Source organism: Daucus carota, chromosome 1, assembly GCF_001625215.2.
Source record: "Daucus carota subsp. sativus chromosome 1, DH1 v3.0, whole genome shotgun sequence".
NCBI lineage: Eukaryota > Viridiplantae > Streptophyta > Magnoliopsida > Apiales > Apiaceae > Daucus > Daucus carota.
Window position 1 is genome coordinate 5,732,231 of NC_030381.2, and position 10,090 is coordinate 5,742,320.

The 10,090-nt window shown below is 32.3% G+C and overlaps 1 protein-coding gene across 1 annotated transcript; it reads left to right on the plus strand.

The window, feature by feature from the left end:
* Window positions 1-7,730: 7,730 nt before the first annotated feature.
* Window positions 7,731-9,825, plus strand: LOC108209838 (putative F-box protein At5g62660). Its single transcript, XM_064083609.1, has 3 exons — window positions 7,731-8,941; window positions 9,496-9,560; window positions 9,654-9,825. The coding sequence occupies exons 1-2, from the start codon at window positions 7,731-7,733 to the stop codon at window positions 9,533-9,535; spliced, it is 1,251 nt and encodes a 416-aa protein (XP_063939679.1). The 3' UTR covers window positions 9,536-9,560; window positions 9,654-9,825.
* Window positions 9,826-10,090: the final 265 nt, after the last annotated feature.

The following is a 10,090-nucleotide window of genomic DNA, read 5'->3' on the forward strand; positions in this document are numbered from 1 at the left end:
CCATTAAATTCAATATTTATATTAGAAAATATAAATTAATAATAAATACTATCACTAAAATTTTTGGTCTATGACCATTCATTAAAGAGTTAAATAAATAATTTAATAAAATATGTTTTGAAAACGCTTTACAAATTAATATAATGACTTACTTAATATTAAAGGAGTTTTTATAATCTCTGTAAGATATACAATAAGTTTAATAAATATTAATAATTTAAATTAAATAACTTAAAAATTTTAAATAATAAAATTTTATACATTAAGATAAAAAAATAAATATTTTCAATAGTTTTTTTTGGCATGTTCGAAAAATAAAAATACAGTTAAAAGGTCAAATAAATAATTTAGTAAGATATAAAATCAAAATGCCTTACAAATTAAGTAATTTAGCGAATTAGCTAAAATTAAAGGAGTTTTTATAATCTCAGTAAGGTATACATTTTTTTAAATAAATATTATTATATTATAAAAGAAACAATTTAAGAATTTTTAAATAAAAAAATTTTATACATTAAGATAAACAAATAAATACTTTTTTAAAAGACTTGCCTGGCATGTTCCAAAAATAAAAATACAGTTAAAAATATAGTTTGGGCCAAATGAGTAGTTTGGACTTTGGGCCTAACTTAATTAACCTAGCATTCCTGAAATTCATCTCTGCAAATCATGACCTCTCTGAGCAATCTCCCTGAGCATCTTGTAGGGGAGCAGATATTCACCCGTCTTGCAGTGAAAGACCTAATGGTCCTCACAGGCGTCTCCAAGTCATGACTTGCGTTAATCTCTTCTCCCTCCTTTTGGAATCCCATCTCTCCCGTTATCAACTAAACTAATATACAATTTGCACCAACTTCCCTCCCTGTCCCTGTAGCTATAGGAGAAGGCCACACTCAGGGAGTTTCTGAATGAGAACCTGATCCATCCAAGCATGGGATTTCTTGTTGATCTCTTGTTTTTCTGTAATAGTGATCATTTGCTATCTGGTGTTGATGTGGAATTCAGATGTATGGTATTTTGTTTTTTGTTGATGTGGAATTAAGATATATATCGTGTACACTATAATTTTAGTGATATTTAATGTCTAGTGTCTAGTACTGTATAAATTGATTATATAAGAACTAGACAGTGAGTATCACTAAAATTATACGGTACGCGGTAAATATCTGAATTCCACATCAACAAAAAACAAAGTACCATACATCTAAATTCCACATCAACATAGCAAATGATCACTATTACAGAAAAACAAGAGATCAACAAAAAATCCCATGCTTGGATGGACCGGGTTCTGATTCAGAAGCTCCCTAAGTCTGGCCTTCTCCTGTAGCAGGGACAGGGAGGGAAGTTGGTGCAAATTGTATCTGGGTTTAGTTAATAACGGGAGATATGGGATTCCACAAAAGAGGGAGAAGAGATTAATGCAAGCCATGACTTGCAGCCGGTGAGGACCATTAGGTCTTTCACCGGAAGACGGGTGAATATCTGCTCCCTACAAGATGCTCAGGGAGAGATTGCTCAGAGAGGTCATGATTTGCAAAGATAAATTTCAGGAATGAGAGATATAACACTGGAGATGAGAAGAGAGCATTCTGGAGCGCGGCTCTTTGCTCCAGATGTATTATACATATATATACAAGAAGCTTGCTAGGTTAATTAAGCTAGGCCCAAAGTCCAAGCTACTCATTTGGCCCAAACTAAATTTCTAACTGTATTTTTATTTTTTTGGAACATGCCAGGCAAGTCTATTAAAAAAGTATTTATTTGTTTACCTTAGTGTATAAATTTTTTTTATTTAAAAATACTTAAATTGTTTCTTTTATATTATAATTAATATTTAATAAAAAAATGTATACCTTACTAAGATTATAAAAACTCCTTTAATATTAGCTAAGTCGCTAAATTACTTAATGTGTAAAGCATTTTGATTATATATCTTATTAAATTATTTATTTGACCTTTTAGCGTATTTTATTTTTCGAACATGCCCAAAAAGTCTATTCAAAATATTTATTTGTGTATCGTATAATTTTAGTGATACTTACTGTCTAGTGTATAAATTGATTAATTAATTTATGTACTTATTTTTAAGGTGAAACAATAATTTTGTAAACATTCGGTTGACGTTCCAATTCCTATTTCAAATCTAGAAATTCATAAAGAAGTTTCCAACATAATTCGACAAGTCGATAATGATTTGTTGGTATAGGTAAAATTAGTATAAATACTTGACCATGTAACTAAACTAAACAATTTTTCCCATTATGAACTAAACATCTAAATCAAATAACAACATAACCAGATTAGTAATAACTAAAGTGACATTAGTACTAATATTAAAAGCTATAAATTAACAATAAAACCAAAACACTAAATTTTTTTAGCCATAAACAATTAATAAAGGGTCAAATATATAATTTAATAAGATATGTTTTGGAAATACTTTACAAATTAAGTAATTTAGTGACTTAATTAATACTAAAGGATTTTTTATAATTTCCTTGAGGTATAATGTTTTTTTAATAAATATTAATAATATAAAATAGATATTTTAGGAATTTTTAAATAATAAAACTTTATGCATTTAAATACTTTAAATAGACTTGTTGGTTATGTTCCAAAAATAAAAATACAATTAGAAGTTTAGTTTAGGCCAAATGAGTAATTTTGTTGAACGTCCATCTTTTGTTGAATCCCATCTCTCCCGTTATCACCTAAACCCAGACAACCACTTGCTTATGCTCCACCCTTCTTTCCATACAAAAATCCTCATTTCACCTATCAACTTCTCCGGAGATCCACACATTTCTATATTTCCAATTCCAGCATCTGGAACCCAGATTGATGCAAGTGAGTCGCGAAATTTTCGTGATTCCATGGAAACGTTGGTGGGCTCAGTTAATGGGCTGGTATGTTTCTATAGACCAGTACCTGCTACTGTTGTTATTTGGAACCCTGCTACTCGGAGATATAAGGACATCAGGGTTCCCAATTTTAATATTAAGCCGTTGCTGAGGATCTATGTTGGTTTCGGGTTCAACTGTATGTTGCTGACAATTATAAGATTGTGTGCATCTATGAACTAAACTATTTATGGGTGAAAGTTAATGTTCAAAGTTAAATCCGGATGTTTCACGGGCTGGAGTATGTGATGAATGAAACTACTAGAACCTCCGTTATGGCGCTAGGTGATGCTGTTGCTGAAGCCGTTTTTTCACCTGGGGCTGAAGCAAATCAGATGATTAATGTGTATACCTTTGAGGAAAATTCTGGTGTTTGGAATTATTTGGGTTGCGGAGGCAGCCTTTAAGTTTCATGTGCTATTATAAGAATGGCAAAATAATTTTTACAACGGACATCGTAAAAAGTTGTTCTTCTATAACTTGACAAGTAGAGAAGCTAAGAATATTATGGTCGCAGAAGATGGCGAAATGCATTCAATGCCAATCAGTTATATTGAGAGTCTTGCTTTTGTTGAAGGTATGGTGCGTGTTCCTGAAGAAGCTGCAACAGAAGAGAGGCAGCTGGAGACTGTCTTCCCCACAACTGAAAGGGATTCCAACTTGTTAAATAATGCCACATCTTAATATATAGGTCAAAGTTCTATTTTAAATGGTTTATATCTGTTAAAGTTAATATATGTGGTAGTTGAAAGCAGTTTCACATACATGTATATAGATACTAAATGAGTGCACAAAAATATGAAAACATTAGTTTAATCATATTATAATATAAAATAAATCTTCATTTTCAAAGCCCTTGATTAGCGGGCACAAATACTAGTCTTAATATATAGGTTAAAGTTCTATTTTAAATGGTTTATATCTGTTAAAGTTAATATATGTGGTAGTTGAAAGCAGTTTCACATACATGTATATAGATACACACTTATATTGATTTTCCCCATAGTTAATACTCCCTCCGTCCCAAATTAACTGTCTTATTTGACTTTTTCATGGTCAATTTGACTCAACTTTGACTGAAAAATATGTATATTAAATAATTAAATAAAATTATGAAAAATATATCATTGAAAAGATTATCAAATCTATTTTAAAATGTATTTTTCAGTTTTGTAAAATAGTAAAAGAATAATTTTTAATTTGCAGTCAAAGTTGGGTCAAATTGACCACCAAAAAGTCAAACAAGACAGTTAATTTGGGACGGAGGGAGTATTTAATGTCATATCAAGTGTTTGTTTATATGTGTGTGTGTATATATATAAATATGTTTTCATTGTTCTAATTTCTAATGGCTATGTTGTTGAGGGTGTCATCTCTACTGATGTAACATCCAAAAATACCAACTAAAGAATTTTGTGCCCTTGTTGTATGATGTCGATAACTTGAAATTGTTTCTTGAAGCTGGAATGCTGCCTGGGATATTCTACAATCTTAGAAGATATTCACTGATGCTCTGTCGTCCACAATTAAAGCATCAAAGGAAGTTCTGGTGGCAGGTTTTTGGGGTGAGTATGTTTGCACATGTTGTTCTAATTTAGAACTCATTCATCTGATAGTTGTGAGGGGAGTATATAAGTAGTTTTATTGTGCGAATTTGATCTTCATCACATGTTCTTAAGACTTATACGACATAGATCGCACGCCCCTCTTTTGTGATTATAATTATTTTGTTGAATTTTTAAAATTTAAGGAGTGAAAAGAGAAAATAGACGATAGTGGTTGGAAAAGTAGAGGAATATTTAAATAATTTGGTACAAAATTATCACACACTATAACTCCATTACAAAAATAATTATAATTGAGGTATACAAATAATTGTTCAAATACAAACCAAAATGAAAACTAAAAACTAATTCAAATTCTTAGCCGTATCTAATAAAATGGTCATCTAAAAATCACCACACCTTATTAAACCATTTCGCATAATCATATGTGGTTTCTAATGAAATGGTCAATGAGGTGTGGCATTGAAATTGATTTCATATTTTCATTGTGTTTCAGTAGATAAGTCTATAGGGCATATATTTGAAAATATTGGTTGATAGTCAACGTGAATAAAACATCTTTATACACTTTAAATCAACTTGTATATCTTATTTGTTATGATACTACCATGTTACTGATTAATTTTTTCGAAGACTTAATTCTTTGTTATTATTTGATTAATTTGAGTTTACATCATGTATATAATTGATATTATTATTACCTCTTATATATACGACTTCATATTATGATTTATAGTGGGAACATGGGAATCAATGCTTATTGTGTCCCATATTTCTTATATGGGCATGGGCAGGGTCATGGCACGAGTTCATATTGCTTTAAGGACAGGTAAAATTATTGAAAAAGATTATCAAGAAAATATGGGACACATAAAAATTTGTTTACAGGGAGGGACGGGACGAGTTTGTGATTCAAAATTCAAATCTTATTAAAGACCTATTTTAGTTTAAAGGGTCTTTGTACTGTGTAGCCATGAGCATACACTTACAATTACTTTTTATTTCATTAGGTGATTTTTATTGGTGAAAATTTTTGTGCATGTAAGAGGCTATATTATTAGTGAGATTGAAGCCAACAAATCGGTCAACTAACTAAAAAATTGTTGTTAGTGTGTGTTCATGGACACACTAGATAATCTGTAATTTAAAATATAGTTTATTATTTTATATATTTTAGTTTCAAATACAATTGTGAGTTTCTTTCTTCTTTTTTTGGAATATAATTGTGAGTTTCTAATATCTTAGAAGTCTATTATTTCATACAAATTATATTCATGAAATCTCAATATTGTAAAATCACAATATTAAATTTTGATCATACATATATTCAGCTGGCTTCTAATTTTGAGTGAGGGAGTACTCCGTAACAAGAGGTCTAATATGTAAAAAGTCAACCCCTAGTCAAGAATAATTTATTATTAATTATTTGCTTAATATGTATGCTTTCAAATCATATATATATATATATATATATATATATATATATATATATAATTGATATTAATACTATATATCTATATCATGTGTTGGAGTTATGGTATCCCAAATCCATACGATATCATATAATGATTATAGTGAAGAATATGAGAAGCCGTGCTTATGGTGTCTCATGTTTATTATATGGATCATATCGCGAAGTTAATATTGCTCTACGAAGAGATAAGACTATTGAAAAAATTATCGTAAAAATACGGGACAAATAAATAATTTGTTTGCACGGAGCGATGAGCTAGTTTGTAATTTAAAATTCAAACCTTAATAAAAAAAAATAGACTTAATTGCAGTAAGATGGACTCAATTATAATTTTTTTGCACAAAAATACTTGAGTTTTAATAATAGGCAGCCGCATGGCTCACTTTTGAAATTTTTAGCACCCTATTGCATTCCGTTAATTATTACTAACAGACGTTAAAATTGGAGGGGTAAAACTGGGACAAATTGTCATATACTACTCTACGTCCACACATATTTATACACGATTTTCTTTCTGTGAGAGAGAGGGGAAGGAAGAGGGCGGGTGAGAAGGGGAGCTACAAAAATGATTGATAAGCTTGTGGCGTTCTATAGTTGGTTTAATCTGGGGTTGTTCTGTTGGCTCGACTGAGTCGGGACTTGGGATGGAGTAGTATGTTTAATAAATGCTTACGAAATTTTCGCTGGTATGTTCTGGGTTGGTGGTCAGAGTCTAATAATGTTTATGCTTTGCTTCATTTCTGTTACTTGTTTAGGCGTGATTTGCTTTTATTGTTGGGTGGCATGCATGGAATTTGATTAGCTGGCGATCTGAGGGTTGGGGTCTGGAGTTTTAAGTTGGTGGTTTTGTATGGCAGAATCATATTTTTGGTTGCAGGTCTTTTGCAATGTCAGTTGAAATTTCGCTACCTTAAATCCAGAAGAAAATATTGGCGAAAAAGAATATAAAACCTCGAACAAAATTGGACTACAACTTGCCTAGCTTTTCGAGGCTTCTCTTTAAATGATTAGTATGTAGCTCAAGTTTACAGACTTCTGATGTAGCTCAGATGATCACCTTTTCAGTTCAACAAGCAATGACCATGAATAGATTCGTAGGAAATTTCAAGATACCAGCAGGCTCTCTCATTGTTTTCTTCATTGTTTTCTTCGTGGCTGCCATTTTGATCACACTTCAGTTTATGACCGCTTTGTTATGCCACTTTGGATTTGGAAGAAGTGGAAAGGAAAACCAGGTACAGATCATTACACTAAGCATTTGGGGCAACCATAATTTTACAGTAGAAGGGTTTGTCAACAAAATTACCCATTTAACCAGCTGATTAATTAAAAATTAGAAATATCTAACGTCTGTTAGTGATAACTAACAGAATGCAATTGGGTGCTAAAAATTTTATACATGAGTCATGTGGGTGCCTATTATTAAAATTTAGGTATTTTTGTGCAAAATAATTATAATTAAGGCCATCTTACTGCAATTAAGTCAAAAAAATATGATTTTGGTTTAAAATGTAGGTTAGTATTTAATTATATTTTAATTTTAAACATAGTTATGAGCTTTCTTAAAATCTCTAAAAGTCTATGATTTTATTTTCATGAATTTTTAATATTGTAAAATCATAATTTTAAATTTTAATAGAATGGCCCCACTTGTAATTTTGATTGGGGAGTACTTGGTAACAAGTGAAACCCTAGTCAAGGAAAAGACTGTGTGTAATTCAATTCACCAAAAAGCGGCCGACCCCAGTACATCTCTCTCATCTCTCTGCGATTCTCTCTCCACAAATCATGACAACTCTGAGCGATCTCCCTGATCATCTCCTCCTGTGCCAAATCTTCACCCGCCTTCCAGTGAAGTTCCTAATCGTCCTCACCAGCGTCTGCAAGTCCTGGCTGGCATTGATCTCGTCTCGATTCTTCGTCGAAGCTCATCTCTCTCGGTTTCATATGAATCCAGATAACCATCAGCTTCTTCTCCACCACCCTTTCAGTAGAAATATCATCATTTCACCAGTCAATTTCTTTGGAAACCCTCACAGTTCTATGATCCCAATTCCTGCAACTGAAGACCTAATTGATACAAGTGGTTCGGGCATCTCAAGGAATTTGTGGTCGTCAAGTCAAGATTTTCTGAATTCGATGCATACATTTGTGGGATCCGTTAACGGGCTCGTATGTTCCTCTAGACCACCTCTCAGGCCTACTAATGTGACTATTTGGAACCCTGCAACTCATAGATGTAAGAATATCTCGGTGCCCCGTATTGATATTAAATATGTGTGGAGCATCCTAGTTGGTTTTGGATTCAATTTTGTTGTAAATGATTATAAGATTGTCTGCATCTATGAACTTGGACTTGAGCTGCAGAATCCGTCATATAGGTTTCGATTGTATTCATGTAAGGATAATTCTTGGAAAGAATTGAAGCCTAATTTTCCATTGCAATTGATTTTTGTTGAGTGCGTGGTTGTCAAGGCGAATCCTTACTGGATGTGTCTTTGTAATCAACGTCGGAATGAATTCTGGGTGAAAGTTGACGTTAAAACTGAGGAAATCCAAATGTTCAAGGGGCCTGAGTATGTTAAGAAAGACACTACTTCTAGCTCTAATATGGCGCTAGGTGATTTTGTTGCACAGGCAGTGTGTTCACCTGGTGCTCAAGCAAATGACATGATTCATATTTACACTCTCGAGGAAAATGCCGGTGTTTGGATGAGGATGTACAGCTTTGGATTACCTGGGGTGCAGAGGCCTGTGAGACTTAAGTGCTTTAAAAATGGTAAAATAGTTTTTACAAACGGCAATCAGAATAAGTTGTACATGTACGACTTGACAAGTGGCAAAGTTAAGACTCTTATGGTCGCACAAGGTAGGGACATGATTCACATGCCCATGAATTACACTGAGAGTCTTGTTTCTATTGAGGGGATGGTGAGTGTTGGAGAAGGAGCTGTCAAAGAAGAGAGACAGGAGGCAGCTCCACTCGCTGCAACTAATAGGTACTTCATTTTCTCACATATACTGCATCTTACCTCTCCCTTTTATTTGTTAAGTTACACACATGACAAGGCTCGCATAAAACTTTTTTAAAAGATCCTGAATTAACTTGTTAGAAAGTTAACATCAGGTTGATTTGATAGAAAAATTAAATGCCAGTCTGCGACATTGCTTACCTTATCTGCAATGTGAGGGAGCAGATAGGAAAGAAGTTAAATTCATCTTGTTGACAATTTCAAAATCATGAGTTCTATTTCTGACATGTTTTATATCTAGGTTAAAGTTTATATGACAGTTTCACATACTCGGCCTTTGAACACATAATTAAATAAAACATAAATTCATTTCCCACACATATAATATCGAATTTCATATTAAATGTTTGTTCATCTATATAATGTATCTTTTCATTGTTTTGATAACTAAATGGCTATATTATTGAGAGTTTAAACTCTCTACTAATAATAATGCATGTAACATCTTAAAAACATCCCACTAAAGAATTTTATGCCCCTGTTGAATGATGATAATTATGAATTACAATTGTTTTTTGAAGGAATGCTTCGAATGCTATGATGTCAGACAATATGGACTGAGTCTCTCAAAAAATTGTTGCCGTGTGTAAGTTGGTACTTATTTCTCCTTCCTTCTATAAGTAATTACTTCTAGCGGTCTCTTTTGTATATATGTTGACGGTGGAGTTTGACAATGCAGGTTTTTGGCTTTCTGTGAAAGTAAGGAAAGACAATGACTTGGAGAAATCTTGTTATATGCACAACAGTTGATGGTTGTATAATAATTAAAAAAAATCTGTATTGGAGCCCTCGACTTCTTTTATTGTTATTGTAATTTTGTTATTAATTCAGAATGTTCTTTGATAGTTATATTCTAGTTACTTGAATTCAGAAACTGAAATTTTGCGTGGGTAATCTAGCTAACTGTGTATATGATGGTGAAATGTGGTACCTTGGATTGGTTGAAGCTCAATAAGAATTTTAATACAAAGAGGTGGTGGTTAAGTATGAGGCATATATGGTTGTAGATTGGCTATAACTCTAACCAATTTTACCTAAATTTGATTGTAGATCGGCTATTGATAGTTTAGTGTCAAGTGTATAATATTATAGATTGTTTAGTCTCTAGCGTATAAT

Coding starts and splice junctions, on each gene's coding strand:
- LOC108209838 (XM_064083609.1), top strand. CDS start 7,731: ATGACAACTCTGAGCGATCTCCCTGATCATCTCCTCCTGTGCCAAATC. Junction 8,942..9,495: donor CCACTCGCTGCAACTAATAG/GTACTTCATTTT, acceptor TGTTTTTTGAAG/GAATGCTTCGAATGCTATGA.